The 24,251-nt window shown below is 47.3% G+C and overlaps 1 protein-coding gene across 1 annotated transcript in view; it reads left to right on the top strand.

Annotated features, from left to right (window-relative positions):
• Window positions 1-24,251, top strand: part of LOC147693339 (transient receptor potential cation channel subfamily M member 2-like) — a 1,947,553-nt gene that overhangs the window by 1,166,270 nt on the left and 757,032 nt on the right. Inside the window, exon 12 of the mRNA XM_086935940.1 lies at window positions 17,011-17,156. Coding sequence (XP_086792066.1) covers window positions 17,011-17,156 — 146 coding nt within the window. The remainder of the gene's footprint in view (window positions 1-17,010; window positions 17,157-24,251) is intronic.

The following is a 24,251-nucleotide window of genomic DNA, read 5'->3' as shown; positions in this document are numbered from 1 at the left end:
GGTCCATTTGCTGCCCCTGCCTCACTTTCACTTTCACCCTCCATTTTGTTTGTTGCAGTTCCCTGGCCCGCCCCTCCTCCCAGCTACCGCCTCCCAGCTGCTGCCCCTCCCACGCTCCGCCCCCTCCAACATCCATTTATGGCCAATGTCCCCACGCGCAGGGTCCACGCGCTACGGCCGCGCCAAAGGTGCGCCAAAGGTAAGCCCGTCTACGCCTGTCCGCGCCTGGACCGCGCCCAGCGCCATACCCCCTGGTCCCCGCATTGCCCAGCCCTCATGCATTAGCTACGATGCCTCCACCCTCCTAGCCCTTAACCCCGGCCGCTCCCCCAACTGCGTCCAAGCCGCTCCTGGACACACCCATGGACCTTTCTCATGCAACTCCTGCAAATTCATCGGCACCGACTACACCTCCGCTACGACCACACCACAGATTCCTGACCCCAACCACCTACAATGCATCTCGCTCAACACCCGATCGGTCCACAGGCACGCCATTGACCTATGGAATCTACTAGACACCATCTCTCCGGACGTCGCCTTCCTAACAGAAACATGGATGAACGCCTCTTCCGCCCCAGACATCACCATTGCCATCCCAGAAGATTATAAGATCATACGCAAGGACCGTACCGGCCACACAGGAGGAGGAATTGCTATCGTCCATAAGAAATCCATCAACATCTCAACCAGCTCTGACGTCAATCTCGCCAACTCTGAACACCTTCACTTCTAGATCCACATCGACCCCAAGACCACACTCAGAGGCACCCTCCTTTACAGACCTCCAGGACCCCGCGCACAATTTAGTGAGGACATCACGGACTTCATCACTCCACACGCACTCCCCTCCAAAGATTACATCCTTCTGGGAGACCTCAATTTTCACCTTGAAAAGAACAACGACCGCAACTCCACCACCCTTTTGGACAACCTCGCCAACCTCGGACTTAAACAACTGGCCACTTCCCCCACCCACATCGCAGGTCACACACTCGACCCTATCTTTACCTCCAGCAATCATGTCTCCTTCAGCCACACTACGGCTCTCCTCTGGACTGACCACAGCTGCGTTCACTTCACCTACAACAAGCCCAAATCCAACAACCACCCCCAACCAACTCTACAAAGAAAATGGAACAAAATCACCACCGAACAGATCTCCTCATCGCTTCTTCTAAACCCCCCAACCCACTCCTCAAACCCCGACCAAGCCGCCACCAACCTCACCCTATGGTTATCCAACAGCGCCGACATCCTAGCACCACTGAAAAAACAACAAAGCAAACTTGGCAGCAAGAAGGCCTCTTGGTTCAACGATGATCTTAAGAAATCCAAGAAACTCTGCCGCTCCCTTGAGAAGGCCTGGAAAAAAGACCCAACCACCAGCACCAAAGACGCCTTCAAAAACGCCACCCGCATACACCACCAACTGATCCGAAAGGCCAAGAAAACCGCCTTCAAGGACCGACTAGATAACAACGCCCACAACAGCAAGGAACTTTTCAACATCTTCAAGGAATTTACCAATCCCTCGGCCAACTCTAACGACATCACCCCATCCCAAGCCCTCTGCGACTCCCTAGCCTCATTCTTCCACAACAAAATTGCAGACATCCACAACAGCTTCGACAACCAACCCGGAGACCAACCCACCCAACCATCTGCTGAACCCTCACCCCCCTCGAACATCCTTACCGACTGGAACCCAATCTCCACTGAGGACACCATCCGCCTGATGAACTCCATCCACTCAGGATCCCCCACAGACCCATACCCTCACCACATCTTCAACAAAGCAGACTCCATCATAGCACCGCACCTCCGAGACATCATCAACTGCTCCCTCAACTCCGCCACCTTCCCGGAAAGCTGGAAACACGCTGAACTCAGCGCCCTTCTGAAAAAACCCACAGCGGACCCCACCGAACTAAAAAACTACCGCCCCATCTCGCTCCTTCCATTCCCGGCCAAAGTCATCGAGAAAGCCGTCAACAACCAGCTCGCCGCCTTCCTCGAAGCCAACAAATCCCTCGACTCCTCACAGTCCGGCTTCCGAGCAAAACACAGCACGGAGACCGCCCTCATCGCAGCAACAGACGACATTCGAACTCTACTGGACAATGGAGACACAGTCGCCCTCATCCTCCTCGACCTCTCCGCAGCCTTCGACACAGTCTGCCATAGCACCCTTCTACAACGCCTCAGAAACATCGGAATCCAAGGAAAAGCACTAGAATGGATCACCTCGTTCCTCACCGGAAGAACCCAGAGAGTCCGCCTTCCACCATTCAAGTCAGAGGCCACTGAAGTCATCTGCGGCGTACCACAAGGATCTTCACTCAGCCCCACCCTTTTCAACGTTTACATGAGCCCCCTCGCGGCCATCGCCCACCAACACAACCTCAACATCATCTCCTACGCGGATGACACTCAACTGATCCTATCACTCACCAATGACCCCAGCACCGCCAAAACTAACCTTCACGAAGGAATGAAAGAAGTAGCCGAATGGATGAAACACAGCCGTCTGAAACTGAACTCAGATAAAACAGAAGTCCTCATCTTAGGTACCTCCCCCTCAGCATGGGACGACTCTTGGTGGCCAGAAGCCCTTGGAAAAGCACCCATCCCGACAGACCATGCACGGAACCTGGGCGTCATCCTGGATTCCTCACTTTCGATGAACAGACAAGTCAACGCCGTCTCTTCATCCTGCTTCAACATTCTTCGCATGCTCAAAAAAACATTTCGTTGGATCCCCACCGAAACTAGGAAAACGGTCACCCACGCTCTGGTCACGAGCCGACTGGACTATGGAAACACCCTCTACGCCGGTACTACCGCTAAACTCCAGAAAAAACTCCAACGAATCCAAAACGCCTCAGCCAGGATCATACTAGACATCCCGCGTAAAGAACATATCTCTGGCCACCTGAAAAACCTCCACTGGCTTCCCGTCAATAAGAGGATCACTTTCCGGCTCCTAACCCACGCACACAAAGCACTCTATGAAATCGGACCAGAATGCCTCAACACACGACTGTCCTTCTACACCCCCTCCCGCCAGCTACGATCATCCAACCAAGCCCTTGCCACTGTACCTCGCATCAACAAAACCACCATGGGAGGTAGATCCTTCTCCTACCTAGCAGCTAAAACCTGGAACTCACTTCCCACTTACCTTCGGCTTACCCAGAACCACCTAGAATTCAGAAAGCAACTTAAAACGTGGATATTTGACAAGTAATTCCCCTCCCCTCCTCAAGCGCCTTGAGACCCTCTGGGTATGTAGCGCGCTATATAAATTCTCTGACTTGACTTGACTTGACTTGACTCTGACATCTGAGAAACGTCTACAGACCTCCAGTCCTTTAAAAAACTGGCCAAAAAATCAGCACGCATTATCGCTGCGATTGAAGATAAGAAAGACTCAGCAAACAGAGCGCCCGGATGGACAACCCTGGGTGGATATGGTAAAATACAGCCACAAGCATACCTCAACATCGGGATGAAAATACAAAATAAAGAACAGTTTTTAAAATTACGCCTTGGTGTAATCCCGATACTGCCACACCTGCCCCCTTGGGAGAGACCACCACCACCCGCCTCGCAACAGTGTCGCCTGTGCAAGTCTCGCAAAGAGGATATTGTCCGCGTGATTTGTATATGCCCTAGACTCAGGGACCTGAGGCATAACCTCCTGCTTCCATCCTTTAAGTCACATGCTGTTCGGACCTGTAGGCAGGCAGTTATACTATGCTTTACCTCTAGTAACACATCATTTAACTGCCAGGTAGTGAAGTTCTTTGACTCAATGAGTAAAAGACTTGACATCGTTTGAAGTTCTTCATTAGCACCTGAGGACAACCTTGATTTGACCAGAGCAAGCTGTGTTCTTTTTAATCCTAACTACAGATTTGTTTTAATGTCGCTACTGGTGTTTTATATTTTTGTAAACATTTTAATTAATCATGTACAAATAAAATATTACTTACTTGCTTACTTACTTACTCACTGCATCCACACTATAACCTTTTTTAGTACTTTGATTGTGTACAGTTTTTTATGTTATTGTTGGACCAAATGTTTTTGAGGAGGTATGTAGGAGGCAGGCTTAGTATATGGTGCACACTTATTTAAGAGAAGCACTTTGTATAATCCAGACAACCCTTATGGTGATTTTAGAGGTCTTACACAACCTTAGAATGCTCTCTAAGTGGTAGCTATGAAGCGCAGTCTTCAGGTTTATCTTGAAGCAGTGTTAAGCAGCCTGTTCTACCAGATCTAATCATGTAGTGTAGGGTAAATCAAAAAGAAACTAACAGTGTTTTCATAAAAGTAGTTTTATTTATTAGACAACACTCACTTATACATTGATATAACTCCTACCCAAAGCTATCAACAAAAATACACAAGAATACTTCAATTGTGAGAGGTAAGTAAGCATAAAATACAGTGGTCTCCAGGGGGGAGACCAAACCATATATTAATAAAATAGAATGCAAACTGCTACTGAAGTCCGGACATGGACAAGGAGACTCAAAGGAGCTGGAAACACAAGGAAACACCCAGGAGCCGCATGATTGCTGTGTGCAGTTTGGAAACACAGCTATGTGTCCAACGAAGTCTACAGGGAAGTAACAGTTTCAGGTTTAAAGAAGAGGGACCCTTCTCTATGGAAGACAGGAGGTTGGAGAGTCACCCCACTTGTGGATACCCCTGGAACTAGGGTACCTACACAAGGGAAGTCAAGTGCATATGTGCGAAGTGAAGTCGGAAACCACCGTAGGTGACGATGGAGGACTTCAGGAAACATGCCACTGCAGAAGACTGTGTCCAAGTCCGCTGGAATCAACGGGTGGATTCTTGAAGAGGAGTACTTGTAAGCAGAAGAGGCAGTGTCTAAGGCACGCAGAGGTGAACAGGAAGCACTGAAGAACAATGCCCACAGATGACTGACGTTTCAAAGGAGTTGACAGTGACCTTGCCGCTGCAGCTTTAAGTACCTTGTGACACTGAGGAAGACCAGGAGCTGTGCACAAATTGTCCCACGTTGAAAGTTGAGAGCCAGCGGATAGGTGCCCGGCTGGAGCACCAACAAGCCTTGGCAGTTGAAACAGGTGTGGAAAGCAAAGAAGGAGCAACATTGGGACCAGCAAGGTCCAAGGGACTCACCACAAGCAGGAGAGTCAGAGTAGGCCTCGAACAAGCAGGGAAGCCCACTGGAGCAGGAGAAGACTCTCAAGAGGATCCACAGGATGAAGGCACAGGAGTCGCAATAGGACCTCAAGAAGCTCACCAGGAAGGAAGGACCACGGTACAGAGGACTTAGTGAAGATGCTGTTCTTGGAAGCAGGAGATGTTGTAGGCAGGAGCTCTTGTCGGTAGTAAGAGATGCTGTAGGCTGGAGCTCTTGTGGCCCGAAGATCACTGGAGTGCAGTGCCAACAAGCCGTCAAGGGCAAGTCCACGCAGTGCACATGGGTTTGGTCCCAGCAGTTCCGACAAGGGATACTTGCCTCAAAATTGAGGAGAGGACAGGTCAGGCCTTGAGAGAATTGCAGAACCACCACCTCTGAGCCTTTTCAAGTGTGTGGGACGTCAGGAGCAGCAGACCGGTCAGCTTTGTTGTGGTGCCTGCAGAATCAGGGGAGTGACTCCTTTACTCCAACGGAGATTAATTTGGGTGTCTTTGCTGCCCACAGGTCTGTTTAAGATCCTGGAACAAGCACAGACATGGATGGCGAAGAAGGCTTGCAGAACAGTGAGACCAGGAGCAGCAGGATTCTTCCAGGCATAGTCCAAGTCTCCAGACGGTTGAAGAGTAATGTAGTTTCAGGCTTGAGTCTTGTTCCATGATGAATCTGAAGAGCCACCCACAAGTAAGCCCTTAAGTACCCTAGAGAAAGAATTGGAATGACTTAGAGGTCCCTCCCAGAGGAGGGGCTGGACAGAGCGGAGGATACTCCCATGTCCTTTGTCCAATTTCGCACCAGAGTGGGAGCCAAGGGCTCCCTGAACTGGTTCAAACTGGAGTATGCAAGGAGGGCACTGAATGCTTGGCTCCACAGCAGGTGGGGAGAATTGTTTCTGTGATGGGCAGCAGCACTAGCTTGCTGTCAGACCCAGAAAGTCTGTACGCAGGAATACAGGGAGGTATCACACGGGAGCCCCCTGTGCATGGGATCATAATTCCAACACTGGAATCCGTGTTGGGGTATGATTCCAACATGATTGATATCAAGCATGACTGGGATTGGTAATGGCCACAATATAGTTAGACATCTCATAATGACTGATGTCCACTATATGCATTAAAATGGCTGACCGTTGTTACAAAGCCTGGAGAATCAACTCCTGGGTTTGCAGGAGGGTCCTGCTCATGAAGGGGTACCCTCCCACTTATAATCAAGCACCCTGCCTTCAGCATTAAAAGGCCTGCCTTAGGGATGACTTGTGGGTTTTAAGTGCAGTGACCTCATTTATTGGAAAACCTATATCTGTTGTAAGGAGTGCTAGCACCCACTCACACAGGCTACAATTGCTGGCCTATGTTCACAGTGTGAGAGGTCTCTCAAAGTTGGCACAATCCATGCTGCAGCCCATGGGAGACCCCGGTGTACCTATGCCCTTGGTAACTTAGTACCATATACTAGGGACCTACACGGGTACACCAGTGGCCAACTGTGAAGGTACAGAAGTACATACTATAATCAAATTAGGGAGGAAGCACAGAGACTGGAGTCCCGAGTAGCAGAATCCCAGTCAGACTAGTCCAAAAAAACGACTGACACTAGCAAAAAGTGGGGGTAACCATGAAAGAAGATCCAACTTTCCTACAATGTATCTGGTCCAAAGGATGATATATTATATCAACAAATGTTAATAGGATTTTATGTGTATAGGAAAGTGGGATCCTCCTGCATGGTTACCCCCACGTTTGCATGGTGTTGCTATGTTTTTCTGATTAGTCTGACTGGGATCCTGCTAATCTGAGCCCAGTCACTAGGCTTCTTCCATAAATTGGACATGGGGAGTGTTAGACCTGGTACCATTGGCGTCGGTCTCCCTTCCTCTTTTTGACGGATTGCCTCCTCTGTTTTTTTATGGTTGCTGGTTTAGACCCTTAGGGCACTGCCCTACTGCCATCTAGTGCAACAGTGCAAGTGCTCCCTGAGTAAAGTGATGTTTAATTCATGACTTCATGATTGATGTATTTGATTTACTGTCAGACCCTAGTACCTGGGGCTTGTAAATCAAATTCTGCTGAAGGGCTTGCAGCGCCGATTGGGCTACCCGCCGGGGAAGTTCGTAAAGTATGACTCAGGCATGCCACCGCAGAGCGCCATACATTGCCTGGGCCACTGTGTGACTCGGCGAGTGCAACGACTCGATCGTCTGTGAACCTTCCCTTGGCTGCATGTTAGTCACCCCTACAGAAGGCCTGTGGGCAGGGTGCATTGTCTGCACAAAACAGGTCATGCCTGGAGTGTGTACCATGACCTGGTAGTGAATTACACCAGAGCCGGTTTTTCACTATTGCAAGGCTCCCTGTTCGCCGTAGGCCAGACTGGACAGTTACGATTATAGCATCCTAGGATCCTAACTTACTCAGAGAGTGGGGGCTTGGCTTTGTCAAACCGTTTTTCTCCCCTGCTTCAGCTAGAGGGCTCCGATTGACTACACAACCCATGTGGCATAATAAACATGATTGCTTCTAACTTATGTCACAAGAATATTTGTAGAATCCTTAGCTGGAATATTGCTGGTAGCAGATCGAAAAGTCAGGATGAGAATTGGGTGGGTTTTGTTACATGCTATGACATAATAGCTCTACAAGAAACCTGGGACACAGCAAACAGCCTCTCCTTGGAGGGATACGTCCACTTCAGCATTCCTGCTAAATCAAGTCTGGCGGGCAGGGCAAAGGGAGGCTTAGCCCTATTAGTGTCACTGAATATGAAAGGATCAGTAAAACAGCTAGAGTCATGTTCTCATATATATTAATTTTTATAATTCACCAGACAGTGTCGGTCTAAATCAGCATCTAGAATCCCTTGGGGAGTTTCTAGACAAGTACAGAGTGTCACATAATAGTTTTGAGGTCATCCTTATGGGTGATTTCAATATTCATCCATGCAGCTTGGAGTGCACTTTGGAAAATAATGGGGGGGGCCTTCTTTTTTGCTGCCCATGCACTTCGAACACACGAAACAAGGTGAGGTTTTGGAGAGCCTTTTGGCCTCCTTGAACCTCTACATATCAGGCTTCTGCATAGATAGGCCTAGGCCTTTTACATTTAAAGAAAAAGATACAGGAACAGTCATTGATTATATTTTGTTATCTTCTTTTATTTTGTCTATGGTTTTAAATTATAGGGTAGAAGACTCTGTCTTTAGCGACCATAACCCCGTGATATTAGAGGTTGCCCGAGGGGGGTTATTGGACTTTAAAGACATACAGGTTTCATGTGCAACAGACCTGGTACCAAAAGATCAGGGCAGGAGATTGAAATTGGCCAAGGTTGAAGTGAAGGTGGGCATTTGCCTAGACCATGTTGGCCCTAACACCAGGATAGTTGAGGCATTTAATACTATATGCCACCAAGTGAACACTGAATTAATGGTTAAAACCAAACCAGGTGGGCAAACAGGAAAAAGATGGTTCGATTCAAACTGCTCCAAGGCACATTCTGCTCTTTTAAAAGCTTTGAAGGAAACACCCAGAAATAGAGCACATATAGTAACCCTCAGGAAACAATACAAACAGGCCATTCAGGGTCGTAAAACTCAGGTCAAGGAAGAGGCCTGAACTGACCTGCAATCAGAAGAGGTCTTGCGGGACAGTTCCAAATTTTTGGGGTTATTAATCAGCCCTATTTTTCTGGGGTGGAGAACCAGGGTGTGGAATGTATTATTCCAGATAAGCAGTGGCTTGCTCACTTTGGAAGCATCTATAGCCAGTCAACTTATGGGTCTACACAGGAGACTCTATCCTTCCACGATGTTGGGCCAGTTTTGGCCTTCGGGGAGGAAGACGTGGAAAAAGCAATAAATGAGACACTTAAAAATAAGGCCCTGGGACCGGACAGGGTTCCTGCGGACCTATATAAGTGTGCCCCGAAATTTTGGGCCAGGATATTAACTAACGTTTTTAATGCCTCAAGAGACAACAACTTTCCTGAGTCCTGGGCAAAGTCCACCATTATACCAATTTTTAAAAAAGACCAAAGGGGTGATCCTGCCTGTTATAGGCCTATTTCTCTAATAGACTCTGCCGTTAAAATCCTGGGCAGAGTCATTTTAGGTAGATTGACATCATGGTTAGAAGGTAAAGGAATCCTGTCTAATGCCCAGTATGGCTTCAGGGCGAAAAGGAGCACACTAGATCAATGCTTAAACCTCCAACTGCTTATTAGCAAATATACGACTGCGAGGGAGGGGTCTCTGTACATGGCCTTTATGGACCTATCCTCAGCATTCGACCTGATGAATAGGTTGAGGCTCTGGAGGGTCCTTTTGGACATGGGTATTGACCCCCGCTAGTTAGTTTTTTAGCAGACCTTCATTGTGGCTTTCAGGCCTCAGTTAGAGTCACTCGGGAGGGGAGGTGCACTAGCTATTTTAAGTCGGAGAGGGGGGTGCGGCAAGGGTGTATCCTTGCCCCCATCCTCTTTACACTATATATTAATGCTCTTGAACCAGCCCTGGCTGATTCAACGGTGGATGTTCTGCGTGTAGGGGAGACCAAGATTCCGGTCCTCCTATACGCGCACGACGCCTTTCTTTTGGCACGCTCAGGTGTGGCCCTTAACAGACTATTGGCCTCCTTCGGCGACTTCATGGCTTCATTAGATTTGAAAATTAATACCCAAAAATCCCAGGTCATGATCGTTGGACTGGCCAGCAGGAAAAAGAAAACAAAAACATTATTTTGCACAGGCAAAGAAGTAAAGAGGGTTCCAATCTTCACCTATCTGGGGGTCGTCTTTGACGATAGAGGAATGTGGGGTCCCCAATATAAGTCAAAAAGCAATGCAGTAGCAAGATCGGCTGCAGCCCTGTTGGGCTTTGCTAAAAGGATGGGTGCACAACCAATGGAGGCTATCCTTAAAGTTTATAAAGCCAAATGTCTGGCTATAGCCACCTACGGTTCTGCCATCTGGGGATATACAAACCTTGATAACATCCAGAAGGTAGAAAATACATTTTAAGATCCCTGCTTTCTTTTCCCCAGTCCACCCCCACCTTTACAATACACTCAGAGTTGGGCATAGGGTTTGTAATAGATTTATTAAAATCCGCCCCTGTAATTTGTTGGTTAAAAACCTGGCTTAACAAGGAAATCTCCTTAAACCATCTGATCCTTAAAGACTGCCTTGCCCTGGACAGAGCTCACAGAATCCCATGGCTGGTTTACGTTAAACTGATGATCATGAAAGTGGGGCGATCTGAGCTTTTTCATTTCCCAGACGTATTTAAAAAGAGGATGTCATGGAGATTAAAACTGCACTGGTAAATCTGCTCACGGCAGAGCAGGAGGAGACAGAGATGAAAAAAACGCTTGTTAGAAGGAATTATGTACTCATAACTGTTCTGGGTCCTGAACCCAATCTTGTTTTAGTGACGAGACTGTTTCATCGGTTTCTTTTAACCAGATTCCGTTTTAATTTGATACATTTCATGCTTGGCTCCTATCTTACTTGGGACACCCCAGAAAACGCGAATCCCTGTGATTGTGATCACTTTTCCACACAGGATACATTACATTTTATCATGTTTTGTGAACACTATGCACAGATTAGAAAAAAATATTTGGTACCTATTTTGCGGGAGGTTGGCTTTTTACAGGTCAGGCCAGTGCTCCTATTTTTACAACTTGTATTTAGTGCACGTGTAACATTTCATGTAGCTAGTTTCTTAGTTGCGGGTGTTTGCATTAATAAGAAGTGTTTAAATTTTCGGCACAGCCATATTACAATTTAATTATGTTAGTGGCGTTGGTGCCCTCTTAATGGAGCTAAGTGTCAAATGGAAGCTTTTAAAATGTTTTACTGAACCCATGAGATATGTTCATTTTAGTTCATTTTAGTTCCAGTTCAGGGATTCGTTGGCTCCTGCTCTGGCCTGAAACTGGACAATGGACATGGGAGTACCCTCCAGCCCCTCTTCTGGGAGGTACCCCTGAATCGTCCCAACCCTCTCCTTAGGATATTTAAGAGCTTACCTGTGGGTGAGTCCCTACATTCGCGTGGGACAAGATTCCGATCCAAAACCACTTCAACTTCAACCGCCTGGGTACGCTGGACTTTGCTGGACTTCGCTTTGGGAAACGAGACTGCAACGGGGAAGACTCCTGCTGCTCCTGTTATTTTTGTCCAGCCAGTCTTCTGAAACATCTGTGCTCGTCCTTAACAGGTACTTCACAAGGCATGTGAACATCCAAGATTAAGACCTGTTAATCGCAGATCAAAGAAATTAGTCAATGTACGAACCAGATTGACCCTCTCTTATGGATCTAAAATAGGTATACTCAGCTCAATTTAAGAAAGGTAGTCCTTTGTCCATCTACAGGGATGTTATCTACAGTCAAGTAACTTGATCAATGTATATTTGTTTTAGAGTAGCAATAATTTAACCATTGTAGATAGCTAGGATATCAGGAGTGGACCTATTCCGGTTCGGAATTATGTTCATGGCATGTTTTACTTTTACCTAGTGATTTCCTTTATGCTTCAATATGTTACAGGTTGGACTAGGGTCAGCACTTGCCAATATTATTGAATATGCTTTCACACTTGTTGTTAAAGAATTGAATATCCTCTGATTGTGAAGGGGTGACTATGTAAAGCACTCTGACACCCAATTCTTGGTAATTGTTCACGCTATAGAAAACACTGAATAAATAAATAAATAATACACCTGAAGGAATCTCCTATGGAGTGAAGGAGTCACTGCCCTGCATCTGTGGAAATGTACCCCAGTGAGGGCACACTGGTGCAGGGTCACCCTCTCGCTCACAGGTCCAAAGACTAACAAAAGAGAGATCGGCACTGGAGTTGAAAAGAAACAAACAAAGTGTATAAGTCACTCATGAGTGGGACCACATCCGAACAACACCCTGGAGTGTTGTGGGAGGAAGTGTACATAATGCAAAAATCATCACCCATATATGCTGTTTGCTGCAATGTAATCCCATGGGAAGAAAAACTGGAAGAAACAAGTTTAAGCATGGAAATAGCTATAGACAAACCAGATCAGATGGCTGACCAGGTGGTCAGGAGATGAAGAGGGGGAGTAAGGAATGTTTATAGCGTCAATAAGCAATCATTTGATAACATCTGAGACCAGGTGCACTGGCAGCTGCAGCCCCCCAGCACGTAATCAGATTGACCATGTCAGAGAGGTCAGCTAAAGTTGAGGACACAGGCTGGGTGAAAAGGTGAACAGCAGAGAGTAAAATGAATACAACAGAAACTAAATGGATGCAACAGTCAAAATTACTGCCGCTTATGCTAGCATAGAATTTACACTTTTCCCTACATCTGCAGGCACCACTCCAACAGAGATGACCAGTCTCCTGAACCTGGGCTCCCACAGACTCTGAAAGGCTCAGCAACACAGGTGGTAGTTCTACAATTTCCTTGAGGCCTGTACTGTCTTTACAGAATGTTTGAAACCAGAATCCCTCGTCATAACGGCTGGAGCCATTGCTAAGGTTTGTTGACTCTCTCCTCCAGAGATCTTTGAGCTCCAAGAAGTTCCAGCCTCAAGTATCTCCTGCTTCTAAGATCTTCGTCCTTATTGGATCATCTGCACCGTGGGCATTCATCATTGTTGAGCTGCTTGAGGTCCTCTTGCGACTCCTGTGTCTCTGGCCTGTAGGTCCTGTCAAGTGTCTTCCTTGGCTCCAGTGGGCTCCTGTGTTTGCTTGGGGCCTGCTCTGACTTGCCTGCTTGTGGTGAGTCCCTTGGAACTGGCTGGTCCCGACACTGCACCTTTTTCACATACTATGTTGGATTGTTGGTCCCCCCCGATGGACACCGACCGCCTGGCTCTTGACATCTGATGGGGGACAGCTTGTAAACAGCTACTGGTCTTCCACAGCGTTGCCTGGTCCACACAGCTGCAACTTGAAGGGCACCGTCAACTATCCTGCATCTGTCAACATTGGTGGGGATTCATCTTACATGCCTCCTGGTCACTTCTGAGAGGCAAAGACTCTGCCTCCTCTGCTTGCAGATTCTTCTCATCCTGAATCCACCTTTGACTTCAACTGGACTCTTTCAGCTTCCTCGCCAGTTGCATCTTTACTGAAGTCCTCCATTGTGGTCTACGGTGGATTCCGACATCACTTCGCACCTACGCACCTGGCGTCCCTGGTTTAGGTATCCTGCTTCCAGGTGTATCCACAGGTGTGGTAACTCTCCAACCTTCCATCTTCCTTGGTGCTTCTTCAGGGTCCTCTGAGACGGGTCCTTCTTCTTTAAAACTGCAACTGCGACTTACCCATTGACTTGTATGGAGCACGCGCCCTCATTCCCACTCTGCACAAGATCTCCTTGGGGTTCCTAGGTACTTACCTTGAGTGGTTTCCACTTTCTTAGTATATGGTTTGGTCTCCCCCAGGTGACCACTGCAGATTTGTGCTACTTACCTGTTCTATTGCTACATTTTTGTGCATATTGTTAATTATATCTCGTGTTAGGGGACACTGCAATGTGTTAGTGAGTGTTTATAATAAATACCTATTTTTATAACTACATTGTGTGGTTATTTTTCACTTAACCTATACCATAAGAATAAGTACTTGTAAAACAAGCTGCTTTACAATGCTTCGGCACTAAGCCTAAAGGCTGCTCTCCACAGCCACCACTTAGAGAGCTTTTAATTCTTGTCTAAGACCACTAAAATCTGCATTAGTGAAGGGTGTTACACTTGCACAAGTGAGCCCCATATACTAAGCCAGCCTCCTACAATGTATTTTATTAAATATTTATGAGATTCTAAGGTTTGTAGTTTTATACGTCAAATGTATTTGGTTGATAATTAAGCATCCACTTACAGAAAGATTGGGTTTCAACAACACGTCCCAGTGAAAAAACGTATGTATTCGTTTGGCTGAACCCTATACCCTATGCCTTTGTGAAAGGGGTTACTCTCTAACTTGTTAATGACATTGGCCTATAGTTGGCAAGGTCATGAGTCTATTTTAGGTTTTCCTTAGGATTGGGATTATCTGCCCTGTCTTGAGATCCTCTGAGAAAATTCCTTCAGTGAAGGAGGCATTGGCATAGGTGAGTAGGGTTGAGAGAGCATCACTAGAAAGAGCGTTTGTGAAGTACAAGGGTAAAACATCATCATAAGAAGTGGTTTTGAGAGAGATGAGTTTGTTGGCGAGATCTGTAAGAGATAAGGCTTTGAAGGATGACCATTGCAGATGTCTTTGGGAAAGAGGCATAATAGATGAAGCAGGCCTGTTGTTGTCAATGTGCTTATGGATCTTCAGTATGTTTTTACTCAAGAATAGGATGATGGAATGGGCTGTGAGGAATAGGTGAATTTAGCATGGCTTAGATAAAGTCTCTTGAAATAATTCTGCTTCTGTTGGTGACTTTATTGATAGCATTGATACAGATGCTTGCTTTAGCTGATTTGATGAGCTGTTTCTCAGTATTATGTGGTCATTGGAAGTTCGATTTTTCTTCCATTTTCTTTCTACCGATGGATTGTTCATTGTCATCAAGGTCTTTGAGTGCTGAAAGTTCTGTCTTGCACTTGCATGCTTTAATTGAGGTTTTAATGTTCATATAGTTTTCCCAAAGAAGTGTTGGTGTTCTTTACGACGGTGTGGGTGTCAGACGTGTAGTTGACAGGGTGAGAGAAGAGCACAAATGTCAATTTGTGATTAGAGAATTTTTTGAATGATCTAAAGGTTTGGTCTTCTCTATTAGGTTGACCATGGTTCATTGGTAGAGCGACCAGCAGGGATATGAGGGTGGTGGATTGATTGGTTCATTCCAGGGTGGGTGGTTTGTATTGGATTTGTAGTGATGTTAAGAAGACAAGGTCGAGGATGTGGCCTTTGGTGTTTGTAGGGTGTGTGACATGCGGAACGACAATACGTTTATAAATGAGGTATGAGGATGATGTCTCATGTTTTATTTGAGCTTCTGTTGTCTAGGAGCTTAAGGTAGGTGATGAGGCCTGCAACGCCTAATGCTTGCTCTACTGCTGAGAAAGCATTCATGAGCATGCGCTTAAATGTATGTTCTATAGTTTGAGGGTGTGTGATAGTTAAAGGGGTGTTTAGTTTACAAGGTTGGGTCTATGTGTTGTATGTTTGAGCCATCTAGGTATGGGAGTACTTGTGGAGATTGGCAGTATGGGGGACTGGGTGACATGATTATATCTTACATTGTAATTTTGAGTCGAATAGAGGTTCTGGTTCAAGGTCTTTCTGGCTCCAACAGCCCCAAACAAGCAGCGCCTTTTTCTAAAAAAATAATTTTGTTCCGAGATCTTGCACATGTGGAGATATTCAACTGTATATGAATGTAGCGGTTATACCCATAGAGAAGAACCATGATGACATGTAAGCAGTGATGGCTGCTCCCGGGAAGCAGTAGTGGGGCAGGAAGCTGGAGTAGTGGGGGTTTAATTTCTTTTTTTTTTAAAGATCAATTATCAGCCGGCTGGCTGCCCAGTGCCAACACTCTTCTATCCTCTCCATTCTCTTCCTGGCTTCTGTGTGAACAGGAAGCACCCAGGCTCCCCTAAGCCAATCACAACGCTGCAATGCAGTGTTGTGATTAGTCTGAGTGCTGTGTTTTGGGGCTCAGACGAGGAACGGGAGCCTGGGAATGCTCTCCACCCAGGCCGTAATGCAGCCTGGGTGGAGAACATGCAAAGTGTGCATGACTGTTTGGCTGACCCGAGACTGCCGGACAAACATTAATGCACAATTAGGAGGGTGCCCACTACTCCTCCCCACTGATCTGCCCAGTCTTGCCCCACAAAGCGGCCTCAGGACGGAAAAAACTGCCCATTATTGCCATTTAATTTTTCCTTTTTTGCGGTGCTGAAAGGCAGAGATGTGAAACGCCTCCGACTTAGCGGAGGAGCTGCTCCTACCAGGAAGTAACTTTTGCTTATTCTCTTCTCTTAACTACCTGTGGTTCAACTGCCACCGTTGGCCTCCTGCCTTTGATAGAGATGTCATTCATTACCCTCCTCTCCTTTCTACTCTCCTTCTCTGCCCAAATTTCAATTCTCAGTTTAATACTGGAAATTCCAACTTTTAGATCTTTCTCCCCCAACATTTTTACTCTGTGAACTTTGCATGCCCCTTTGCATAGTCCGGACCCCGTCCCGTCCCGGGCACCCTGCCACGCAGCAGGACCAAGGACAGCGCCCGGGATGGGGAGGCCGCCCTCCCCGGGCCCTCAGGGGCCCCGGCCGGAGCTGCTGAACTCAGCCGAGCGAGGGGAGGCTTCCCGGGCACAACGGAAAAAAGGTAGGGTAAATCAGGGGTGGCTGAGGGTACAACAAAGTGTATTAGAGTCAGATGAGAGGATCACAGAGTCAACGTAGGCAGCAGTTACAATAGGCAAAGCAGGAGAAGATAAAAGACAATTAAAGACTATGTTATGTTGTTTCAGCAAGATCAAAGCCCTCTGCTGTACTCACAGCCTTGCTGTTAACTGACAGCCATAACTATGCTCATGACTTGTGTCACCTAATTTCTTGTTCACTGAATAAAAGCCACCAAATCAAACCCCAATGACTTTCCCTTCACTTTTATATTTTTCCTCATGTCTGACACCCTTTACTGTTTTGGGTGTCTCTAGTTCTGTTCTAGATTGTGTTTTTTATTTCATTTTTATCATAGTATTATAATCTTTGAGTTCTTGAGCATGATATTCTCAAATGTTAGCATTGGTATCAGTGCTATTTGGACTGGCTTGGCCACCTTCACAGTTTGTAATGTCCTTTTCTACTTATTTTAGGTGTTTTCTCAGAGTGCTGCAGACAGAATGAAGTGCGCGCTGAGCAGCTCTTAACTCGAAGGTCCTTGGGCTGGGGAGACACCACCTGCATGGAGCTGGCTACAAACGCTGAAGCCATGAGTTTCATGTCAAATGGAGGAGTGCAGGTTGGTGAGGGCATCCAGTCCACTGGTGCCTCTTTAAATCTTTAGTTCATTTACGTGTGTGTAAAGATCTAACCAAGAGGCAAAGTCATAAAGTGCTATACAGAAAAGAAAGGTATACAAAACAAATGAGATTGGGCAAGGGAAGGGGGTCAGAGAGAGTTGGTATTAAAAAAAAGAGGTATGCAGAGAGACACGGGAGAGTAGGGGCAGATGGTGTCCAAGTGTAGAGAAGTGTTAGGAGAAGAAGCAAGTCAAGGTGAGTAGCAAAGCAGATGGCTACAAGAGGTGAACAGGGAGAGGATAGCAAAGTTCAGCAGGACGTTTCTAGATGTGTTATGTGAGGCCGTGGTGTAGAAAGGTAAAGGATGAGACAGAATGCACCACTTTCTCTTGTCTGTCTAACCTTTTAAAGCCCTTTTCTCTGTCTATTCGTATGCTGTCCCGGGTTTCACAGATTTGACTGTCCTCTGCTGTCTTACATTACCATATTTCTGTACCATCTAGCTCAGATGGGTAAAGCCTCAGAATGGCACATTCACTTCTTGCATTCCAAGCCTTGATTCAATGACATTGCAGAGAAGGAACAAAACATAGATGGGGCAGGGGGTGAGGTGTCTGCCTGTTGTTGATGAGGTTGGGGGAACCTTCATATTGTCAGATTTCACTGGTGGTTAAGTGGCACGTCTTCATTAGGTGACATTACCTCGACTTCAGGTAAAATGTTCAGGGCAGGCAATTGCAAATCTGCACAGTTAATTAAATAATGATCTTAGATTTTGTGGCTCTCACAAATGTTGTAGGGCTGTGACAGTCAGCTGTACTCTGTGGTTAATTCCCTTTTTTATTTAAAACGTACAGATTTTATTTTTAACTGAGACAGCAAAGACTTTACTCATAAAAGATATGTGGCTTTTGAATGAGTCCTTCATTGTAGGTGCCCAACAAAGTCATTGGTACCCGTCATCCCTTCCTTCATTGGAGATACTAAGGGGCACATTTATCAAAAAAGCGTGCAGCGCAACGCGTCAATCTGCTGCGTAATAGGGAAGGGACAGGAATGCACCAAATTTAACATTATACTGTGCATTTCTGTCTTTTCTCAGCTCTGGCACCCTAGCAGCATGGTGCAAGAGGGCCTGCATTGTAAGCAGGATTGTTTTTTCTCAGCAAGGTACACCTTCCTGCACAAAAACGACCCTGTGAAACAACATAAAAGAGGTCAAAAACTAGGATATTTCTTCTCGTCATAGTCGTATCATTTTGACTATTTTCCAGGTCAACCAGTGAATGGAATGCACCAAAATCCATGGGTGGATGCGTTTGAACACCCTCACAAGAGTGGTCCAGTGCCAAGTCTTGTTCCTCCAGGAAGTTGAAGTTGAAAATGTGCCATAAGCACAAAAAAGCCAAGTGGGACTCATGCCCATCCCAGCACGCAAAGTCTACTGTGAAGTTGCAGGTTCAGTTGAAGGGCCAGTGTTATCTGTCTGTCCTACATATGTTGCCAGTGTTCCCGAATTGCCATCGTCCACCCTGCATCAAATAGTGGCCCTGATGCAAAACATGCTGCCAATTCTCCAGACACTACTGGCTAGCTTTGGTGTGCCTTTGGGCCCCCTCAGAAAGTAGCAGGGATTTCCAGTTCGACTTTCGTCAGTCGGTCCTTCCTCTGCATCTAATGACCCCTTGGTATCCATTCCCAAGCACCTAGCAATGCCTGTCCAGATTTCCACTCTGGCCTTAGGGTCCACGCCTATGTTCCTACAATAAAGTGGTCAATGCTGTCTCTCTCTCCACTGGATCCAGTTGTGATGCCAGTTTCTGATCCCAAACAGACATCAATTTGCACCAGTCCCATGTTGTGCTACAAAATAACTAAGATGAAACCAGAAGTTGTATAGTCAAAATGTCCCAGAGCCTGGATTCCTTTGCAGGTGATTAGCCACGCTTTATGAATCCTGATTGATTGATTGATTGAAAACTTCAGCCTTTGAAAATCTGATCCCCTATCATTGCACTGAATTGGGGCAGATGAAGCTTGATGCATCACCAGAATAGAGCTGTACTCCGCATAGTAGTGCCCAGAGCGAGCAGCAGAAGTGCTAGAGTTGCAGTTACCCTCTTTGGAAAAAAATGAATTTATTGACTGAAATTCTTCAACCAGGTTCAACTTAATTTCATGTTACATAGGGCCTGATTCACAGAACTAACTTAAGACAAAATCCTAAACTTACTACTTTTAGTATTCACAGAAGGCATTTAGTAGTAGTAAAGTTAGGATTTTGTCTCAAGTTTAACTTAAGACAGACGTAAGACAAATTCTAACTTTAGTACTAGTAAATGCCTTCTGTTAATACCAAAAGTAGTAAGTTTAGGATTTTGTCTTAAGTTAGTTTTGCGAATCGGGCCCAATATATCTGATAGAGACTTCCAGCTACAGATTCCTTACCTTAGAATATTCCCCAAGTGCCAGAGTGGAACTTGAAACTCTTGAGAAGTACCACTTTGCACCGATACATATCCACTTCATAGATGTTGTCCAGGCCAGATGTGATGGACATGGTGACCATATAGGTGCCACCCAAGCATGCTGACGTCAGTTGTTTTCTTTCAGCGCCATCAGAGAAGATCCAGAAGAGCTATTTGAGTAATTTTAAGACTACTTTTTCGTCTTTTAGCCAATTCTTCTTTTAGCTTTCTCTCCCAGTGTGCCATAGAGATGTCTACTTAGAAACCTGTGCTTTTTAAACCCTGTGGAGCTGGTCAGACAGACCTTCAGCTGGTCAGACAGACCAAGACCTGGCTATTCCCCTAATCTGCCCGCCTGCTAGTTACTCCGGTCTATCCTCAGTAGAGTATTCTCTAGCGCCAGGAAGCCTGCAAGGTATCAGTCGCGCTCTATAAATAATCAAAATAAATAAAATAAATAAAATTTCCTTATGGTGCCTGAAGCCAGACCACAGCTCCAAGGATTACCCTCCTCACTACTGTGCCATTAACCTCAACAGTGGACAATTCCACATGGCTCCCGGCCCAGGCCACTCTCGGATTTGTTCCCATTGGTCATCGTCAAGGGGGGCTTGGCTTGGCACTGATGATGGCGGACGCATGAAGCAGAGGGCTCCGCAAACGAGCCCCATTCAATCTTGACACAGCGGAGATTAAGACCCCCACCTCCCGAGAAACAGTAGGAGAAGGGGCAGCTCCCCATCGGGGATGTATGCGAGGCAAGGCGGCTGAATCGGAGACCTGCTAGAGCCCGATCGCGGGCTGGCTGGTGCGCCGAAGGGGGAAACTTCACGGACCCAAGATGGCGCCTGTGACGAGAGACTAACACACCGGAGGGCTGCGGAGCCTCGGTGTCCTCGGGCGGTTGCGGCTCTCATTCCAAGAGGAGAGCTGGGTGAAGATCCCTCAGAGATCTTGGGACCCGACTGAAAGGTTGAGAGTGGAACAAGGCCATTGAGAGGAACATCAACTGTGAGGCTGAAGCTGGGGGAGTGACGCATCAGGAGCATTGCGGCCACCTCAAATAGCGGAAACGACCGGAGGAACACCGGTCCTGACGCCGCTAAGCGCCGCGGATGGTAGATGAGCGCATGAGGGGGAGCCGACCTCCTGATTGGATTACACACTATGCCGGTGAGAAGAAAGAATGGAGCCACTGACCTCGGGGGGTGAAGCTCTGCCCTCGTGTGTTTGCTGATCAGCGGCAATAGAAGAGGGCTCTCGCTGGGGCCGTAAATACAGGCGGAGCCGTGGAGCTTGGCCCCATAGGTCGCAGGGCGGCAGATCTTGCTGGAGCGCAGAGCGGGAAAGAAAGTGCGCTTGCTGGGCCTCCGGATTGGCGGCTCTGGAACAGTGCAGGCCTCAACTCTGAGAGAGGCCCTGCGGGCAGTGGGGACCTCGCCAACCTGGTGAAATCTATTGAGGCCGGCGAGGGGGTGAATCCAGACACCAACGTAGGAGGTGAACCCCCCTTAGGAACAAACAGAGCAAAAAGGCGACCAACACAGCCTCCTACTGAACACTCCACAAGGCCCCGGAGGAGAATGGGATTCGGACCCTAGAGGCCACGTTACACCCTTTCATGTTATCAGCTGCACAGCCGCAATTGAACTGAGCCCCACAGAAGGCGCTACCTCCCACATTCAACCGATTCCGCGCTTGGAACGAGGTACTGCGAAAGTACAGAACGAGTGGGAAGGAGGGCCGGAACAAGTGGGTTTTGAAGCGGACGACAATCCCCAAAGGGCGGCGGTGGAGCGCCATTGACAGGAATAAAATGAGCACAGATTGCCTAGAACCCGCCTGACCATGCGGAAGCCGAAGGGAAACAAGAGTGGAGCACAACCGACGGTGGAAGACGAGTTAGTTGATTGTGAAGAACAAGCGGACTCCGACCAGCTGAGGCACCCCCACCTCCAGCACCAGCTAGACAAAATACTGACGGTCAAAGCGGACTCCCGCACAGCATTACAGCAAGACATTGCTCAAGTGGCCATGGGTCTGGGCCTGTTGAGGGTCGATCATGGTAAACTGGTAGATAGAGTCAAATCAGTGGAGGGGACGCTCCAAGCCCTTGAACCCACACAAAAGGACCTCAAAACTACTATGGCTACAGTATTGGAACGCATAGATGCCTTGGAAAAAAGAGCGGAGGATGCCAAAGGACGCGACTGCCGGAACAACATCCACGTAGTGGGACTACCAGAAAAAATAGAAGGGCAGGACATGGTACAATATCTTGAAAATTGGCTCCGAACAGTGGTGGTGCCTGAAGGCCTATCCACATTCTACACTTTGGAGCGAGCCCATAGAGTGCCAACCAGACCTCCCCAGCAAGGGCGGCCTCCACGACCGATGGTAGCCCCACTGCTACATTTCCGAGACCGCAACTTGATCCTCCAGAAAGCGTGAGTCGCTGGTCCCTTCGAAGTGGAAAATAGTAAGGTAAACATCTTTCCGGACTATACCTACGAGACACAGCGTCGAAGGACCTCCTTTCTGGCAATCAAGAGGGAATTGCGCAATGAGGGTCTTCAATATTCCCTCCTCTTCCCGGCCAAGCTGAGGGTCATTATGGAGGGCAAGACATATTTTTTCAACACCCCGGATGATGCCTGGGTTTGGCTGGAGCTATATAAGGCTGGGAAGGATGGCAACGAGCAAAGAGCGCAAACCGCCGCAGAGGGATTGCCGCCAAGGAAATCGCGAAGGCTCCAAAATAGACAACGAGGGCTAAGAAAACCTTCCCTGATGCAGACGGAAGCGGTGCGGAGAGGAGTACTGGCGGTGGACTCCACGCTGTCGAACACGCAGGAGACTCCATCACTGGGTGGCACGGAATCGGAGAAAGACAACAATCGGTCTGACACTGAACACTCCGAAACGGACAGTGAGCGTTTACCGAAAGTCACGCCGGCGACAGCTGAGGGAATGCTGGATGCAGAATAATGATTCAGAAAAGGGGGTGGTGATGGACAGAGTGTCTGAATTAAGCAGACCACTCCTACCCAGTCCAAAGATCAGGGCTTGATCCATCACCGTTTTTTAGCTCACTGCACCATCCCAGCTCAGAACCTGGCTACATGCAAATTAGTCTGTCCCTGGCCCAGTGCATCATGGGAACAGGGCAGACCAAACTACCAAGCCAATTCTTGTACTGGAAAGGATACAAGCTTCCAAGCAGAATAGGCACTTCTGGAAAACCAACTGGATGGTACAATTGGTGCACGCTGGACTTCCTAATGGGAGTTCTCGGGGGGGATGAGCTGATTGAAGTTGAAAGGGAGGGAGGTGTCAGAGAGACTTTATTCGCTGGGGCTCCGTTGGACTGTGAGGAATGCCAGAGTGCACTGGTCACCCGTTGGCGCATAGTCCCCCCTCATTGCCCTTAAGGCATGCCCGCAGTGTCTGCTGTTGGGCTTAGAAGTGTTTTGCATTTTGTAATGGTTTGGATGGGAACTAGATGGTTAATGCTAGGTCCTGTTGTTGGGGGGGCGGGAAGAATGGGTTGTTTGAAGGGAATTTGGGGAAGGATAATCACCGGCGCGAATGCAGAGTCACTATTTCAACTGCACGGAACAATAATGGAGAATGGGTGATACAGCCGATCTGAGACGTATAACCTGGAATGTGAGGGAGCTTCACACTATGACACGGCGACATAAAATCCATGCCTACTTAGTGCGTAGGGGTGTGCATATTGCACTTCTCCAGGAGACTCCCCTGACCAAGGCTGAGGGCTTAGCGCTGCAGTGTAGGTGGAAAAGCCAAGTATTTAACACCACGTACTCGGCATTTGCTAGAGGTGCCCTGATCTGGATCAGAGCGGGGTCCCCTTCCAAGTCACCAAGCAGACGATAGATCCGAAAGGCAGATATGTGGCCGTTGAGGGTAATCTTCGAGGTAGAGACATAGCTTTTTGTAGTGTTTATGCACCTAATGTTGATCAGCTATGTTTCCTGGTGAAGATATCTGGGTCTCTGGCGCACTATCTTGCGGGTCCTTTATTAATGGATTGAGACTTTAATTCTATCACAGACATAACATTAGACAGATCACATCCTCCACTGGCTGACTCCCCGATACATAGATTGACCAAAGGTCGACTCGACTGGCAAACAAGGTGGGGACTAGTAGACGTTTGGCGATTAGTCCGCCTACTGGAGGAAGATCACCCAGAGGCAAGACAACCAATGGTATTGTCTTTAGTAAGCATGGGCGGAAAATCCGTTACGCTCGCGGATTTTGTGGATTTTCTGTAAATTCGCAATCCGCGAACGCTCGCAAATTTACCGAAAATCCGCAAATTTGCACGCAGCGGATTTTTTTTTCTTTGCGGTGTAAGTTCGCAATTGCGAACATGTAGGTGCGGCAGGCAGCGACAATCTCGCACTCGCGAAATTTCAAAAATTGCAATTCTGCACAAGAAATCTACTAGCAAGCAGCATAGACCTTCTGAAAATGATGATTTTTATCAGAATAACTCCTCAGGTTGACATTTGCCTGCATTTTTTTGGATTTGAGGCCTTTTGATTTTCTTTGGATAACTTTTGGATTAGAAATTAACTTTCTCATATAAGCTTGGTG

The sequence above is a fragment of the Lissotriton vulgaris genome, chromosome 8, assembly GCF_964263255.1.
Source record: "Lissotriton vulgaris chromosome 8, aLisVul1.2, whole genome shotgun sequence".
NCBI lineage: Eukaryota > Metazoa > Chordata > Amphibia > Caudata > Salamandridae > Lissotriton > Lissotriton vulgaris.
Note: the sequence above shows the minus strand (reverse complement) of the source record. Positions and strands in the feature narration are given on the sequence as shown.